The 18,250-nt window shown below is 39.6% G+C and overlaps 1 protein-coding gene across 7 annotated transcripts in view; it reads right to left on the reverse strand.

Moving 5' to 3' along the window:
• The window catches only part of FAM49A (family with sequence similarity 49 member A), a 78,039-nt gene that overhangs the window by 28,391 nt on the left and 31,398 nt on the right, over positions 1-18,250 (reverse strand). For 2 of the 7 annotated variants that reach the window (XM_019520769.1, XM_019520770.1), the window contains one exon: positions 4,349-4,428. The exons of 2 other annotated variants lie outside the window; for them this stretch is intronic. In XM_019520769.1, the coding sequence (XP_019376314.1) occupies positions 4,349-4,421 (73 nt within the window). In that variant the 5' untranslated portion in view covers positions 4,422-4,428. Of the gene's footprint in view, positions 1-4,348; positions 4,429-4,613; positions 4,695-18,250 lie in introns of those variants that run through there. 3 more of the 7 variants (XM_019520772.1, XM_019520773.1, XM_019520771.1) reach the window with 2 other exon arrangements.

An 18,250-nucleotide genomic window follows, 5' to 3' on the forward strand; every position in this document is an offset into this window, starting at 1 on the left:
GGGGGGGGGGGAGGACTGGACACAGTACACCAGATGTGGCCTCACCAGTGCTAGACAGAGGAGGAAGAAACATTAATCAGAACCTAGTTTGTATATTGATTCCAATCTCCCTTTTCTTCATAAAATTAACACCCAATTAATATCTTTTCTTTGCCAACTTCTGAAAGAAAAGATTCTCTGGATTCATCCTAATCCAGTTTCCAACCAGGACAACACCAAAATGGCTCTGTTTGAATTCACTGTTTATTCAAAGTCACAGAAAACTTTGGAAGAATAAAGTAAGTTATGGATATATTACTATATCTGTTCTCTGGAATTGGATAACATTTGTCACCCTGTGCTGAGAGGTATACAAGATTGTAAATGGGAAAGGTGTAAATGGCACAGTGCACTAGTTGATCTACTGTTCTATCAAGCAGAACCCAGATAAATTTAAATTAGCCCTTTACCAGCCAGTTGTGAACATATGGAGTACTGCAAGACTCAACATGGTCACAATCACTCTAAACACTATCATGTATTTGGTATGGGGAGGACACTGGAACTAACTGATGACTATTATCATCAGTCTCTGCTACTACCAAGATGTCTCAATGCCCAAAACAAATTGGCAGATCAGCAAAGAAAAGCTGACCCAAGCCGAAGACAGAAATAGAGAACAAAATACAAAGGGGTAAATGAATTAAAAAACCTGCCATTCTACTAATATTACCAGAAGGCAGGTATCAAAAACAAATTATCAAGATCACATGAATGCAGTTGTCCCAAACAAAACGCATACCAGCGCTGGTAATCAAAGAGAATACATATGCTAGACCCTTGTAAACTTAAATGTTTAACTAAACATGAGTACAACTGAACTGGTTTGGCTTTCTGTAAATACATTTGAAGAAATCATTTTAAACTGAACAATTAAAAGATCTAATAGTACTAAATGTCTAACCAGCACTTTCAAAACATAACATGTCCAATATGTAGGACAACATCAGAAGTGAGGTTCTATGTTGCAATTAAGCAATTAAAAGCCTCACTTCAAGAACTTCAATCATCTAAACATAGAAATAAGTGCTAAAGTACATCTTCATCAGCGACTTGGACGAGGGAGTAAAAAGCACCCTGTTGAAATTTGCAGACGACACTAAGATGTGGGTGGATGTGGGGAACGCTAGAAGGGAGGAATAGGCTGCAATCAGACCTAGACAGGTTACAGGGGTGGGTGGATGAGAACAGGATGGGTTTCAACACTGACAAGTGCAAGGTGATGCACCTGGGGAGGAAGAACCAGCAGCATACCTACAGGCTGGGGAACTCCCTTCTCGTCAGTGCCGAGGCAGAAAAGGATCTTGGAGTCATCGTTGATGCCAAGATGAACATGGGCCGGCAGCGTGGGGACGCAGTCAGGAAGGCCAACCGCACCTTGTTATGCATCCACAGATGCACCTCAAGCAGCTCCAAGGACGTGATCCTCCCCCTCTATGTGGCACTGGTCAGGCCGCAGCTGGAGTACTGTGTCCAGTTCTGGGCGCCGCACTTCAGGAGGGATGTGGACAACATGGAAAGGGTCCAGAGGAGGGCCACTCGTATGATCAGGGGGCAGCAGGGCAGGCCCTATGAGGAGAGACTACAGGACCTGAACCTGTTCAGCCTCCAGAAGAGAAGGCTGAGGGGGATCTAGTGGCCATTTACAAACTAGCCAGAGGGGACCAGCAGGCATTGGGGGAGTCCCTGTTCCCCCGAGCACTACCAGGAGTGACTAGAAATAACGGTCACAAGCTGGCAGAGGGTAGATTCAGACTAGACATCAGGAGGCACGACTTCACCGTCAGGGCGGCTAGCATCTGGAACCAACTTCCAAGAGAAGTGGTGCCAGCTCCTACCCTGGGGGTCTTTAAGAGGAGGTTAGATGAACACCTTGCTGGGGTCATTTGACCCCAGTACTTTGTCCTGTCATCACAGGGGGTTGGACTTGATGATCTGCTAAGGTCCCTTACGACCCTAACAAATATGAAACTATGAAAGACACTACATACATACACTAGCTTCAAAAGTGTTCACGATTTCTTTACTGTTGATCATCTGTGTTAACGAGGCAGGTGTGCAACGAAATCACTGGCATGCCCACAAGCATGACAATGGTTGACACTGGGAAGATGAAAGATGATGGACTTACAGGATGGTCTCCCTACTTTAGGATGTTCCCAATAAAGCTGGTCTTTCATTTCAATGTGTATCAAAAATCTGATCACTGCTCAAGCCCAAAACAATGGGCACTCTCAGGAACCACAGGAGGTTTTTGTAGTGTGCTGGTCCCCTTCAAACGATTCAGAAATTTTAAGAAATAATTTGGAAATATTGAAGGTAGATTTCTAAATGTGCCCATTTTAACTAAGCTTTAAGTAACTTAAACCTAGAACTGGAAAACTTAAGTATATAGGAAGTTACCAAACCATTCCAGCAAATCCTGAGGTACAACTCATATTCATACAAATCAGTTCAAGAGCTTTCTTTTAATATTAAAGTATATGAAAGCATGAGAATGTGCAGATTAATCCACAACACGTTACAGAAATCACCCCACAGCATTATGAAATGTCTTATGTGAATAATAATAATAATAATAAAATTGCAACACACATTTACCACTTCCCTCAGGAATCTCAAACTCATCATGCATTTAGTCACTTTAGATCCTCCCATTGTTGGATGCATTAAAATAAGATATGCATGGACCTATACTAATTGCCTGTCACCTTCCTTGAGGAGCAGGTGCCCTCAGAATCACTCCATTTTAATTCTTGCTTGCAATGTGCTTAGGGAAAATCCAATATTTATAACCCAAATGCTAAAATAGCATCCTACTACCATCAACTCCAAGGCATTCTACTGCCAAACCACTTGTTTCTTGCCAAATATGCCTTCTTGTGCAGCACATACTTGCTTTCAGGATGTGACACAATGGGACTAATTAAACAGTATAGCTCCCAAACAGTAAAAATCTTAGAAACAGATTGGGATGCTAGAGTACTTATTTAACTCTCTAAATGTTGATAGATAAAATAAGCATGTCGTCTGGAATAAGGGTTCAAAACCCCAGTTTTTTTCTGTAAAAAAAAAATAGTTATATAAACAAAGAAGAAAAGAATACAAGACTGATAAAGCAAATCATTTCACTGTGCCTCAAATTAATCTGTCAGTAGTTTATAATGGATTCTTCATACTGAAGTAAAATTAGAATCAGAATGGGAAAATTATCATTGGCTCCAACAAATTGTATTTAAAAGCGCTAGACCCAATCCAGGAAACAACACTCAAGCTGTTTGCTTAAGCACATACTTATGTCATCTTTATTTAGCAATCTCCTGAATCCAGATTTAATAACATGCACAACACACAATTTTCCCTATTACTAAAAAAAAATTGTAAAACAAGCAAGTATCAAATTCTTTAAAGATTATTTCAAGGTAAAAGGACATTTGGACTTAGTTTAAAGGGATGTTTTCAGATTAAGTTGGTGGCTCTCCCAAAAGAGCTCGACAGAAGTTTATATTTAAATTTAATTGCTGCCAGAAATGCATTTGGAATATTTCAAATAAAAGGTATTATGACATCAGCCAAGACAACATATATTGTTAGCATTTAAAAAAGGTATTTTGTATAAGTAGCAGAGCACACTGATTTAAGCCATGTTTCAGAATTTGATGGCTAGATTTCAAAAGAAAGTCTAGAGTACATGCAGGAATAGTCAAATAAACTGAAATTAGCTTTCCTCAGCTATAGATGTGATCAGAAAGTTTCTCAAGCTGATAGACATGCACTTAAGAGAAATGCAATCAAGCATATACACTATGACCACATTATTCACTTTTTTAAATTGAAAAAAAAAATCAGTTAAATGGATTTTGAACAATGCAAAATGTCATTTTTGAACTATTTAGATTGTCGTTCTAATACATACTGTTGAGTATATTAAAAAAGACACACACTTTCATCTGATAAGAGGACAGAGAAATGTGTGTTAATTTTTTAACACTTAAAGCAAGTTTAAGACAGTAAAGATTACTTGTAAAAATAAGTTTTCTGTGTTAAATCAACAATAATGTCTTGAAACCAGTCGAGACAAGAATCACTCTTAAATATCATGTCTCACATTTTCTGCCAAAAAGTTTTTAATGATATTACAAGAAGATATTTTACGGCTACAAGAATTCAATATCAAATTTGAAGTGTAAGTTACTTTGTTTGCAAATCCCTTTTGAATTATTTTGTGATATAAAAATTCATGCAGTTTATTCGGGGGGGGGGAGAGGAGACAGGAGAAGAAGGCAAGCCAGGCAAGAAGTTTGCTCACTTTCAAAGTCAAGGAAAAAATTTGGCCCCTGATCAAGTTCTGTGCAAGTGAGAACTTTTAAAAGATTTCCCATTTGGTTCCTGAAAAAAAGAAAAGGAAAAGAAAAGGAGCTCTGAGCAAATGAATAATATTAGATGCATCATTTTGGAGAGCCACGGTCTGCTGGTACCTGTATACTATAAATCACATTTAAAGGGTTCCTCCTCAACCAACTGTATAATTAGGGAAAAGATTCTATCATTATCCTGTAATTCTTTGAACTTACTTTCAAAATCCAGGAAAAAATGTGGATAGTTTTCAATTTCCCTGGTAAGGACTTTAAGAAGATTACCCATCCCAGCAAACCTAGTGAATGCAACAAAATCACAACACAGTTATATATGCAAAAGTAGAAAGTTAAACCTAAGAGTTTGATACAGTCTGCAATATACATTAAATTTCATGAGAAAAGCTGGAACTTAAGGAAACTTATGATGGCAAATTACATGATATTTTTGCATTGAGATAGAGAGATGCAATATGATTTACCATAATGGTATTAGAGGGAACCCCGCCCACCCAAAAAAACCTGTCAAAAACCCTTCCTTTTCTCCTTATATTTTTACTTTTCTTTTTTTTAATGGGAAAAATCTCTTAAATCATAACTCTATATTTTCAGTAATGTTATGAATACTCGCACCCCATGTTAATAAAAGCACTTCCCAGTGTCAGAAGAAAATGGCAAATTCACTGGAAAACAAGTTGCTCAGTGACAGTCATGAAAGAGCGATAATTTCACCTACAAAGAAAACTTGTCCTATTTACAGTTATATAGGTATGACTCATGGACATTAGTTCTGGAAGAGTACGAGGAAAGTGTTTCTGGCTTTTGCTTAAACCCACTTAGCCATTAAACTAGGAAAAGGGCATACTTGTATCAAAGTAAAGACAGTTTTTTGCAGAATGAAGTAACGGGGAAAAAGCTTCTACAAATTCTGAAAAAGAGGGGTGCTATCGAACTTACCAATTACATGGATTTAAAAAAAAATTGTATCAAGTATACGTATATATAAAGATGAACCTTGTAATCCACTGATTTCAGAGAAGCTAGTGTTATAATGCAAGTTAAAAATCATTGATGTAGTCTCATAAAATCATCTGTCTCTTCTTTCAGTTTATATTTTCAACAAAATGGTCCAGAATTTTTGCCGTTCAGAACATTTCTAATGAACAGACCATCAAGTCCTGCTAAACAATTAGCAATACTTTGTGTCAAGAATATTAAAACATGAGGTACCTCACTTTTCCAGAAAATTATATTCATTTCTATGGAGAAAGAATTACATTTTTACTTTCTAAACAAGTTCTACACTGTATCGCTAAAGTGGACTTCTGCATTTAGTCCACAAAAAGTATCACATAAATTAAATGAAACTTAAAACTTAAATTATGTAGTTTTCCAGTAATTTAATATTTCTTCTTGTTAAAGTGGTACAGTAGAAGCAAATAAATGTACAGACCTCAATTCCCCCTCCCACCCATATTTTTGCATTTCGCAAAAAGCATTAGATTAACATTAACATTTAAGGAACCAGATTATACCACCCAGAATAAAAAAACATTTTGGATTCCTCATTTTCAACTCATTTCAAACCAGGCCTTACCTCATTGCTTTCAGATTAGACATCATCCAACCAAACAATTTCTTCTAGTTCCAAGGTCAGTACTCTGCAGCGAAAGACTGCCTTTGTAGATGGCCTAATATTAGCAATTTTGTTGACAGCTGCCCCTTCAGCAAAAACTAAGCACGTGTTCCCACTTTTGTATTTGGTTGCCTGAAGTCTTGAACCTAAAACTCTTGTTTCTGACCACAGTAGTACAGTATATCAATGTTAAGGGAAAAACTTGCAACTGTATTTCAGAAAAGTACTTTTCCTTGTTTTCATTTTTTTATATTTGAACTTCCACTTTAGTTTATTTTTCTATGCCTTAATTTATATCGATTTAGTGATTCAAACTGTTTTTCATTACAAATGTTACATTTGTCCCTCTACAAATTGTAATATTGATGTTGCTGCTGCCACTTCTGAAGTTCTAGAATCAACTTTGACATCCTCCATCTACATGCCCTAAAACTACTGATGTGGTTTGTCATTTATGTATAAAAAAAGACACTTGATCCAGTTGGTCAATGAACATAGGTCATTGCCTTATTGCAATAGACTCAAAAGGGAGATTAAAATAAACAAACAGATCTATGATCCTATTTAAAATCACCAACTAGAAGAGCAAGTAAAGGATTTTTGTTCTGAGAGAAAGTGACAGTTTCTTGTTAATCATCCTATTTCCCATTCCCCATGCTTTTCCATGGAAACCACTTCTTCCCCACAGTTTGAATTTCTGCTGAATTTTCTTTTGAAAGTTTTTAATGCCATATTTTAAACCTTAAAATGAGTACAGAAATAAGAATCAACATTGTAGAATACACTTTAATCAGATAAAAAAAGAATCAATTGTGTTAAACTGAGATCTCTACAAATTGGTAGCTAATTAGTTCACCTTTAGGTTTGCAAGAATAATTTGTCCTCACACCTACAAAAAGGTATATGCTCCCAAATGAACAGTTGATATGTGCTAAATCATGCACAGTTGTTAACTTAGGTGTTTGAGCACAATGCTTAATTTCACTAACCTGGAAAGTATGGCTGCCCAGTACTGTGGGTTTAGTTTAAAATGTGGAGATGATACTCAAAAAACACCAAAAAACACAGTAAAATATTTCCACTGTAACATACTTAAAACAGCTTCCAAATTCTACTTAATGTTCAAGCTACTTAATATTGCAGAAATAATTTAGCTGTCAGTAGACTACTTTAAAACTATAGTGTACTGATATCAGAACCTGGGCCTCATATTTTTATGCTTTCTTCTGCTTTTCAAACAACTAAAGTTTAGTTAAGAATTTCCAAACATCTGAAAGCATCGCTTCTATTTATGTACATTTTTGGCACAGTTAAAAACATCAAATTTATGTTTACTTTTTTTAAGCACCACCCTAAAAAATATATTAAAAAGAAACAGAAGTAATAATTAAAAAATAAGCATTATGAGATTGTCATTATGCACTCATCTTTAGGTTTTCTCCATTTTCTGAAAATATTATCAAGTCAAAATGACAGGGTTCCTTTCATCCCAGAGCTTATTGGTGGAGTTGTAAAATGTTTTATTTCTGTTTATACATTCTGAAGATACTTTTTCCTCATATGGAATGTACTTTCTATCCCTTAAAATAACCAATTTTTTTGCACCATGGACAATAAACTGATTATTTAAAAATTTCAAAAATGAACATGGATTCAATCCAGTGTCTTAAACAATGCTGAAATTCATTTTTAGACAAATATAATAAATATCTTAAAAGTAGGTATTGTGAATTTAATTTTATATAGAGTGAAGGTTGGATTCTTTAACTATTACTTACCTTGATTTACACAGGGTTAGGGAACATAACTGTTATTTTATAGTGTGATCTTCAGCTATATGAAAGTATGCACATCACCACAAACAGTACACTTGACCCGGTACAAACTGTGTCATTGTTGATGATCTGGCTGCCACTTCTGAAGTTCTAGAAGCTGCTTTGACATCCTCCATACTTATATATTAATACAACCTCTAGTGTGAATGCAGCTATACTAGCATAAAGAGCAGCGTAAGTATGCCTTAGTCTTATGTAGTTTATTTCTTTTCTATATAGAATAATCTGCAACTACACATATATTTACACTACTTTATTGTATTATATTCACTATACAGACATTTTGATTAACTTTACAAGTAATTTATTTACTAAGCGTGAATATGAATGTCAGAATCTGGCTCCAAGAAACATTCACACATGAAATTCATATACAGAGCCAGATTATATTCTAAGTGGTTTTAAGCCAAGGATCAGCAACCTTTTTGCTGTCTTGGGCCAGAGCTTGGGACCTGACTCCCAGATGCAAATCTCCATTTCCAGACAGCTAAAGCTCTCCGCACTTCCCACACTGCACAGAGGTAAACACAGACATGAGAAGAGCAGCAGTGTGGGCTATGTGCTACCTGATTTTCTGTGTTGCCCCAATACTTCCTAGGCTAGATCCAGCTCAGGGGCTGTAGGCTGCTGCGCCCTAACTTAGGTGCTTAAGTGAAATTTTATTTCACTTCTGAAAAATCCATGAATGCATACATGTCTGTAACAACCAGTACCTTACTTTTAAGTTTCAGACTAAACAACCAAAAGGACAAACCACCCGCCTTTTGTTTTAACAATTTCTCAGGGATCTGAACAGGGAGGAACAGAATCACACATAGACACCTCATTCCACTTGTGTGCCTGTAGCAGGTGCCGACAACCGGCCTCTGATAGACTCCCGTGGAGCCACCCGAGCTGGCTGGAAACTTACCAGGGTGAGTCTGGACAAACTGTGTGTCCCCGGCACACCGGAGAACAAGGGGAAGTCTGGGAAATCAGGCAGGCACCTGGGGCCGAAGAACATGTGCCCCGGGGAGCCGGCTTTAATAGGCCTGGAGGGAAGACTGGGAAGTTTAAAGGGAAACACTGAAAAAAGGTGCAATGTTTGGCATCTCCTAGAGCAGGGACCAGGCAACTGAACCAAGAAAGTAAATGGATGAAGCTGAGGATCCTCTCTGACTGAATCCTTGTGGAACATCACTAGAAGCATCCCAGCACGTCTGGAGAGCTTAGTAGCAGGTGGTGGCGTAATAGAGGTCATCCCTGTGAGCCTGGGAGCTAGGATCAGGGAAGGAAAGATCAGGTCCCACCCAACAGCTACTAACCAGGAAGAGGAAAGGACGGTTCTACTGAGGGCAACGGGGGCTTAGAGAAACTGAGGCAGCCAGGGCAAAGAGAAGATCTGCCTAGCACACTGGAGGGAAAAAAAGAGAAACAAGATGTAAACCTGGATGAAGATAGCCTAACAGAACCTTGACTCATTTGGGATCAACCACATTCAAACCTTTGGGGGGAGGGGGGGGTTGTTTGGGTTCTGGAATCAAGGGACAATACAGGCCAGGAGAAAGAAACCTCCCTTTTGATTTAGGGTCTCTGAAAGAAAAGAACGACCAGTGGGGAGGAAATTCATAACCGTAAATATTACGAAATAATACTTTTGACACTGTTCCATGTGACACTTTCATAAGTAAACACAAATCATCATCCAGCAAGTGTTACTTTTGATTGGTCTCCAACTTCCTGTGACCACAAGATAAAAGCCAAATCAAGACCTGTAAATCTGTCTACAAAACCTGCTGGATCTACTTTTGGATCTAAAGTTCTCACCCTTCGCACATTTGCCTTTGTTCTCTGCTAGTCAGCAACAGAATATTGTATTCCAGGCTAGAACCACTCAAGTCACATTAGGTTGGTCAACACACCAAGACTCAGGAACCCAGATGTCTATTAGTGCTGAGTAACATTGGCCATTAAAACATTCCTGCCAATACAGTAGCGTAAGTGGAAAGCCTGCTTAACCCAATTTATATGGAACTTTTTAATCTTCCTCCAACTTGCCTGACACCCACTATGATTTGCAACCTCATGATTGGTCACTGCTGCAAGATCCCAGCCCCAGAAGCATTTCACCACTCAGCTGCATGCCCTGCCAGTGCTGCTAAGACCAGTCTCCGTGGAAACCCTGGCCCCATGCTGTCACAGCCCTGCCGCTGCTGGGATCTCCACAGAAACTGGCTGCAGCAACGTGGGCAGGGGTACTAGGAAATGGAGTCTGCTGCAGGCCTAAACGAGCCCATGGGCTGGACTTTGCCCACCCTTTGTCTAATTGCACCGAATGCCATCACACAGAATTGTCAAGACTTGGCGATATACTACTAATATGCAGGACTGGAAAATTAAAAAGGTATAAAGTCTAGACAAGTGTTTTTCAAACTTTTTTGACTATGTAACCCCTTCTTTGCAAAACATTGCTGCTTGTACCCTCTACACCTGATACACCCCTGCATGCTCATCTTTAGGAAAAGTAGCAACACTGACATCAACACACAGAAATACCATTACTCACTATGCACTGACCAGTCAGAAGCTCTGCAGCCATTATTATATTTTAGGCGTGCACCCCTTGAAAAAGAACCGTGTTCCCCTGGGGGTATATGAATCCCCATTTTCAAAGCCACTGGCCTAAGTAAAAATCAGCATAAATAACGAACAGTTGAAACACTACGCTAGGATTTATCAATGGTTTCCTGTGAAATGACTGATATTTGAAGTGGACTTTGTGCACAGATCTGCCCTCAGCCCAGTTCTGTTCAATGATTTGGTATGCAATTGGTGCATTATAAAATTTTTGGAAGAAATTAGCCTCGAAGAGGCTGTTTTTCAGGATAAAACAAACATGGGTAAATTAGAGAAATTGTTTAAGATAATTAAGATGAGATTCCGTAGGGTACTACACTTAAAGAAAAAATTTAGGCATATACAGAAAAATTATATACACAGAATGGGAAACAACAGCATAGATTTCACAGATATTATTTCATAGACACTAGGGCTGGAAGGAACCTCAAAAGATCTTCGAGTCCAGCCCTCTGCCCCAGGGGCAGGAAGTCAGCAGGGGTCATAGGATCCCAACAAGATAATAAGCATCCAAATTTCTCTTGAAGGAGTTCAAAGTAGGTGCTTGAACCACCTCCGATGGCAGTCTATTCCAGACCTTGGGGACTCGGACAGTAAAGAAGTTCTTTGTTATGTCCAGCCTGAAACAGTCCTGGAGGAGTCTGTGACCATTTGACCTTGTCATCCCTTGGGGCGCTCTGATGAACAAGCGTTCCCCCAGATACTGGTGAGTACCCCGTATAAACTTATAGGCACCCATCAGATCACCTCTGAGCCTGCGCTTTTCCAGGCTGAAGAGCCCCACAGCTCTCAGCCTGTCATCGAAAGGTCTGTTTTCCTGACCTCTGATCATGTGCGTGGCTCTGCTCTGGACTCTCTCAAGCTTCTCCACATCCTTTTTGAATTGTGAGCCCAAACTGGATGCAGTACTCCAGCTGCGGCCTCACCAAGGCTGAGTACAATGGGAGAATGACGTCCTGGGATTTGCTTGACAAGCATCTATGGATGCAAGCTTTACTAGCAGCAGCATCACACTAAAGGCTCATGTTCATCTTGTCAATCGTGACCCCCAAGTCCCTTTTGTCCATACCGCTAGCCAGCGTAGCACTGCCAAGCCTACAAGCATGCTGCTGGTTTTTCTTCCCAAGGTGGAGAACCTTGCATTTTTCAGTGTTGAACACCATCAGGTTCTCGTCCGCCCATTTCCTGAGCCTGTCAAGGTAAGCCTGGATCACCCTCCTGTCTTCAGGTATGGATGCTTTACCCCAAAGTTTGGTGTCGTCAGTGAACTTGGCCAGTCCGCTCCGGACTCCAATGTCCACATCATTAATGAAGATGTTGAATAATATAGGTCCAAGGGCAGAGTCTTGAGGGACCCCATTGGTCTCAGCGCACCATGACGATTGACTTCCATCAACTACCACCCTCTGGGTCTCACCACGGAGCCAATTCCCCAGCCAGCAGACTGTGGTAAAGCCGAGGCCGCAGTTGACCAGTTTTGCTAACAGGTGATCATGGGATACCAGATTGAAGGCTTTTTTAAAGTCAAGATATACGACATCAAACTCTTCTCCCTTGTCCAGGTTATGGGTCACCTGGTCGTAAAAGGAAATAAGATTGGTCAAGCAAAACCTACCCACAACAAACCTATGCTGGCCATCCCTCAGGATGCTGCCATTGGCCACTCTTAAGAATAGCCTCTTTGATAATCTTTTCTAAGACCTTCCCTGGGATAGACGTCAGGCTGATGCGCCTGTAGTTTGCCAGATCCACTTTTCTCCCCTTCTTGAAGATAGGCACCACATTGGCCTTCTTCCAATCTTCAGGCACTTCAACAGAGTGCCAGGAGTTCTCGAAGATCTGTGCCAGGGACTGAGCTATGATGCTTGCCAGCTCCTTGAGTACCCTGGGGTGTAAGCTGTCAGGGCTGGCTGACTTGAAGGTATCCAGCCTCTCAAGGTGTTCCTTCACAAGGTCAGCACTGATGGAAGGTAAGGAACCTCCCTCACCCAGGTCTTCCAATCCCATAATGAGCAGGGGCGACCCTTGGAACTGGTAAAAGACTGACATAGAGTACCCATTTAGCAAGTTGGCTTTTTTCTGGGTGTTGGTTGTCAGTTGTCCCATCTGGTTTAGCAGGGGTCCAATGTTGTCCTTGCTTTTCCTCCGGCTCTGGATAGGGAACAGTACAACAAACTGCTTTGCCTTAATCCAAATAGAATGCAAAATATCAACTTTTGTCAACCACTAGCGTTTAGAGTCTTACTAACACTGCGTGCACACTAAAAAAAGAAAATACACAATGCAGTGAGAAAGATCAATATGAGAACTGTGTTGTCAGAGATGGTCTAGAAATAAAACAAAATCCATACACTGAGAATAAGAAACTTCTCGTAATCATGGCTCATAATAAGAATTATAAATTTCAAATTTAGTGTGTTACAATTTGTTACAAAAGGAATATTCTTATATTCCTTAAAATAGGATGATAAGCTTGAAAGTAATTAGTTGGAATTGCTACTGGAAGTTTGCAATACATTTTGTACAATACAGTTTTTCTAAAATAGTAAAACGGATACACTGTAGTACCTTTATGTTCAAGCTCAACTTTGTAATAAAGCTGTATTTTAACTAATTGAGAAATTTGCATGGTAATTAATCATAGATTCATTTATGACACAGTTTACTCCCTTCATATTACAAGATGCACATGACCATAGAGGTCCATTATACAAAGAAAACAGAGTATTGTTCAGTGATGTGAGCAAAGTTAAACACATGCACAAAAGTAGACATTGTGCAGTTGTTTTGACAACCCTGAAATGTTACTCAGTGGATTTCCTGTAAAGGAGGCATTTAAAACTCACAGACCAGTCTACAGACATCTACTCATTCAACATGGCTTCACATGAAACAGGGATAAAACAAGTTTAGGGAAGCCTTTTGTTGATTCTAGAGTGCCCTCTGCTGTTTGCAACCAAAACTTATCACAAGATAATATTCCAATTTCAAGTTTTTTAATTATCCAAAGCATTCTACACTATTAAGGAAAAAGAGAGCATGAAAGCACAGTTTAAAAAGAAACTGTAATACAGAATTACATTTATACAGCCACTGACTTATTTCCAGAGCAAGGAAAAAGAAAACAAAAACAAATATATCTGTAACTTTAATAAGGTAGAAACATTTTCTCAACTGAAACCTAGAAACTGAAACAAAGTCCAGTGGAATAAATAAGGAGTATTTCAATTAGTTATGAGGTGACCCTAATCTGGTTCTTCACAATTCCACTGCCATTAACCAAAATACCTATAGAATAATCTGAATTCAGAAAGAAGAGAGACGTATTGCATGCTGTGATGATTGTTTTTTATATCACCTTCCCTGAAAAAACAAACTAACCCAGATACTATTTTGAAATGATCCCATAGATGACTGGTATTTTTTAATTTAAAAAAATACAGATTTTAATTGGATTTTTCAATTTTAAATAGTAAAATAAAAGTAAGTTTACAATTAAAGAGGGTAATTACTGCATTATATTTTCAGCCTGAAAAAAACACTACTGTAATCTGGCAACACCATTTAAATTTAAAAACAGAACAAAACAAAAAAAGAAATATTTGATGCTAAAGGTTTAATGATAGACGAGGCACTGAACTGGTAGAAGTTATTGGCTATGAAACTGGAACTGGAATTTGTTGATATGCTAAACTGGGTGCCAGCTGTCATCTCTCTTCAGGTAGAAAAATAATGTTGCTTCATTTCAGCCTATTCAATTAGTCCACTCAGAGTTAACAAAACAATTGTTGAAGAAACAGAAAAATGAAAGCAAGATTTCTAATTTCAAAAACACCATAAGCCTAAATGTTAAAAGGCTGAAGTTTATTAGTTCTAAAACAGTCTAGAACATAATGATCAGAAATGAGCAGTCTGGTTCATAATTCCTTGTTTTATTCAATAAATCAGTTTCAAATGAAAAAGATGATTTGATAGTCTTTTCTTAGGTCTCCAGCAAAATCTGAGCAATTTTATTTAATAAAAAATATAAATACTATTTTTATGAATTTTAATGAATTTCTCTATAAAACTTTTTAACTGTGATTTATCACCTCTGTATAATCTAGCAATCATTTATCATTTTCCAAAAAAAGTAAAAATTAAGAATCTGATTTAAGGTATATTAGGTTACATACCTGCTAAAATACACATATATATACGTCCGGTTGACCAAAGCAAAGTGATAGATTAATATGTTTAGTCACAAATGTTTTAATAGTTACCAAGCAAAAAGAAGATACCAACTCTTTTTTCAGGAAGGGAACAAAATAGTATAAAGCAAGAAAAAAAGTTTCACACAAACTTTTCTACTTGCTTAGTTAAATCAATCTATCCTGGGTTCTTGTTATCAGCATTTCCATGAAGGGTAGCAATACAGAATTGCCGCTTGGGGAAGAAGAGCTACTTCTGTCAGTGCAAAAACAATTGTGGTTTATAATATTAGCATCATCCTCATCATTATTATTATTATTAATGTTACAGGGGTGGTCAACCCCCGGTCCATGAAGCCATGTAATCTGGCCCACAGGGCTCCCCAAGGGTTTGGAAGGTTGGCATTGAGAGAATGCCATCATTCCCCCCAGTGCCAAACCTCCAAGGTCTGCAGGCCAGATGACATGGCCCTGTGTGCAAGCCCAATTTCGTGTGCATGGGGCTGGGGCCTGATCTGTGGGCGCTGGCTTGCCATGGCCAGAGCCAAGACCAGGACAGCAGAGCCTATCTGCCACACCCAGTGCACACTGGGCCAGGGTTGGGCTGATCTGTGGCCCGTGGCCCAATGCATGCTGAATTGGGCCCAGTGACCAGATCTAGCCCAAACAGCCAAAAAGTTGGGCACCACTGATACTCTGCACATTATTATGTAACATAACATTGTAGTATAACATTTTACAATAAGATATCTAGTCAATAGAAATCAAGCCTCTATTATCTAGCAACCTCTCAAGAAGGATAACTCAATATAGCTTCCTGTGGAGCCGGCCAATTCAACTACTTTAGTAATTTAGAAAGAAAATAAAAGAACAGCTATTCATCACTGTGGAGTCAATTTGTAAGTGATTTTGTTCTATGTGAACCAAAATAATTTTCTTTTCTGTTTCTTCCTGAAATGAAAAGCCAAGACAAGGTTTTATTCACAGACCAGGTAGAGTCTTCTGTTTCAATTTCAGAAATGTAAAATAAAACTAATGGAAATTAAAGGTTTCACAGGCATTATTTACAAAGAATTGGTTGTTACAATGACAGTAGCAGTGTTTTTATCCAATGGCTAGGCAGTTAGGGCACTTACCCAGGACGTGCAAGAGAGGTTTATTTCCCTCCCTTATCTTATACTTCCCTAGACTGTGATGCAATCTCTATTCTATAGTATTTCCTGAAGTGAACTGCTTCCATCTGAACTGCTGAAGCTGTTTTACTTTTCAAGGAATATGTAAATATTTCCAAACACAGAGCCTGGAATCACAAGACACAAAACTGCCTGAGTTGACTGCCCTGATTACTGGATTAAAATCACTCTCACTCTTCCCAGCTCACTTAAGAAAGTCCATATTGATGAGGAAATTGGATCTGGGTCTCCCATACTCTGTGACTGCCCTGACAACTTAAATAATTTGATAAAAAGGAAAGCACAACCACCTTGTTACTATAGCATACTATTATTAGTTACTACTACAGGTTTCCCTCGATTTATATGGGTTCGATTTATGTGAATTTGCTCTTATGTGATGACTCTTTTGTACCTGTAATTTGTTATATGCAAGGTAAATTCACATATATGCGATTGGCATAGGCCTGGAGAACGCTGCATAAATTGAGTTTGCATAAAGCGAATGTACGTTATAATGTAAGGAATAAGTTTCCATGTTGGCTGCTCCCAGCGCCGCTCCAGTGCGGGCTGGGGTGAGTGTGGACAAGTGGAGCCCCAGGTGGTACAGAGCGTGGCACTCGCCCCAGCCCCAGCTGCAGCGGCCCTGGGAGCTGCCAGCACCAGGGCACGGTACACCTGAGTGGCTACAGGGAGCTGGCATCGGCCACTCCCGGGATAGCTGAAGCAGGAGCTGAGGTGAGTGGAGACAGGCAGAGCCCTAGGGGGGATTGGGGCACGGTGCAGCCCAATGGCTGCACGCAGCTGGTGCCAGTAGCTCCTGGGGCCACTGCAGCCGGGGCTGGGGTGAGTGCTGTACCCCGCATCACCCAGGCTCTGCTTGTCTTCACTCACCTCAGCCCGTGCTGGAGTGGCCCTGGGAGCAGCCGACACAGGAACCTATCCCTGTTTCTTACCTTATAAAGTACGTTCGCTTTATGCAAATTTGATTTATGTGCCGGTCTCCATGAACACATGTACCGCATAAATTGAGGGAAACCTGTATATTGCCCCAGTGCTTTAAAGACATAGTCAAGGATCAGGACCCTACTGTGCTGGGCATTAGATTAAGAAAAAAAAAGTAATAGGATAATGTTGAAGCACAATCCCAAAAGTAGAATACTAGAATGTTGAGATCTTTATTATAGCATAATGAAACTTGTTGATGTAAGTTTCTACTCTAACGGGTGGCATAAAGTCAGAGGAGAATATATTACAGGAACAAATATTTTGAAATGATATCCACATCTTCTGTACAAAATTCTGCTATGCTCAAAAAAGCGATTGGATTCCTGTGTTGAATTCAATAAAGATAAAGAAAGATGTTAATGATCTCTAACCAAGTTCTGTACTTAATTCAAATTTTCCTCAATCCTCTTCTTGCAACTGTGAAGTGGGAATGGAGAGCTAAAAAGTTCAATTCCCACTTCAGCCTGGAGCATATCAGAGAATGGCATCTTATCACCACTGAATCAAGAAAATGCCAGTTTTTCTTTATTGCTTCCAGCTACTGAAAATACCTTTTTAAGTGCTCAAGTTAGCTTGTCAATTAATCCAAAAATATAATTTTTCAAGTGTTCAAAATAATCAAGACAAATCATTCCAAGTATTCTAAAATCAGAAGATTTGAAAGTTTAAACTAATCCTAAAGGATGTATTCCCCAATTTTCCTACCACCTCTCATACCACAGTTACCAGCAAGAGAATAATAGAGCCATTTGGTAAAATGCCAAATTACCACATTTACTCAATTCCAAGATGACCCCCTCAATAATTAGATTATATACATGGAGAATTTATAAATTTGTTATATAATTTTCCACATAGAGAATCTAATTATTTGAGGGCTGTTTTAAATTCACCCTTCCCACACACACATATTGCTCCAGCAGGGTAAGTTCTAGCAGGGGCAAAGGCAATAGGGGCACAGGCACTGGGGGAGACAGTAGAGAGCAGGTGATAGGGAGGTGAGGAGGGCATCAAGCAGTTTGATCACTGCCTCTTGCCCCCTCCAACATCTTGCCCCCTGCCATGTGTGTTATCATTTGCCCCCCTTACTACCTGCCCCACTTATGCCTGTTCCCCTGCAGCCTCCGCACCCCCCTGCCCTCACAGCCCAGCCCCCATTGCCTTTGCTTCTCACCTGCTTCCTCTTCCCCTCAGGCTTACCCTTGCTCCAGCGCTAAAAAGCTCCATTCCCACTTTAGCCTGGAGCATGGAGCCTGGCCTGATGGCAGCAGTGACAGCTCCAGCCAGGCCCTGGAGCTTGGACTATCCTGCCACACCACTGCCACTGCTATCGGGTTAGACTGGAGGGAGGATGTAACGGGTGGGGGGGACAGGGACCTGAGGCTACAGGATGGGGGGA

Source organism: Gavialis gangeticus, unplaced genomic scaffold, assembly GCF_001723915.1.
Source record: "Gavialis gangeticus isolate Ggan-Ray unplaced genomic scaffold, GavGan_comp1, whole genome shotgun sequence".
Taxonomy (NCBI): Eukaryota; Metazoa; Chordata; order Crocodylia; family Gavialidae; genus Gavialis; species Gavialis gangeticus.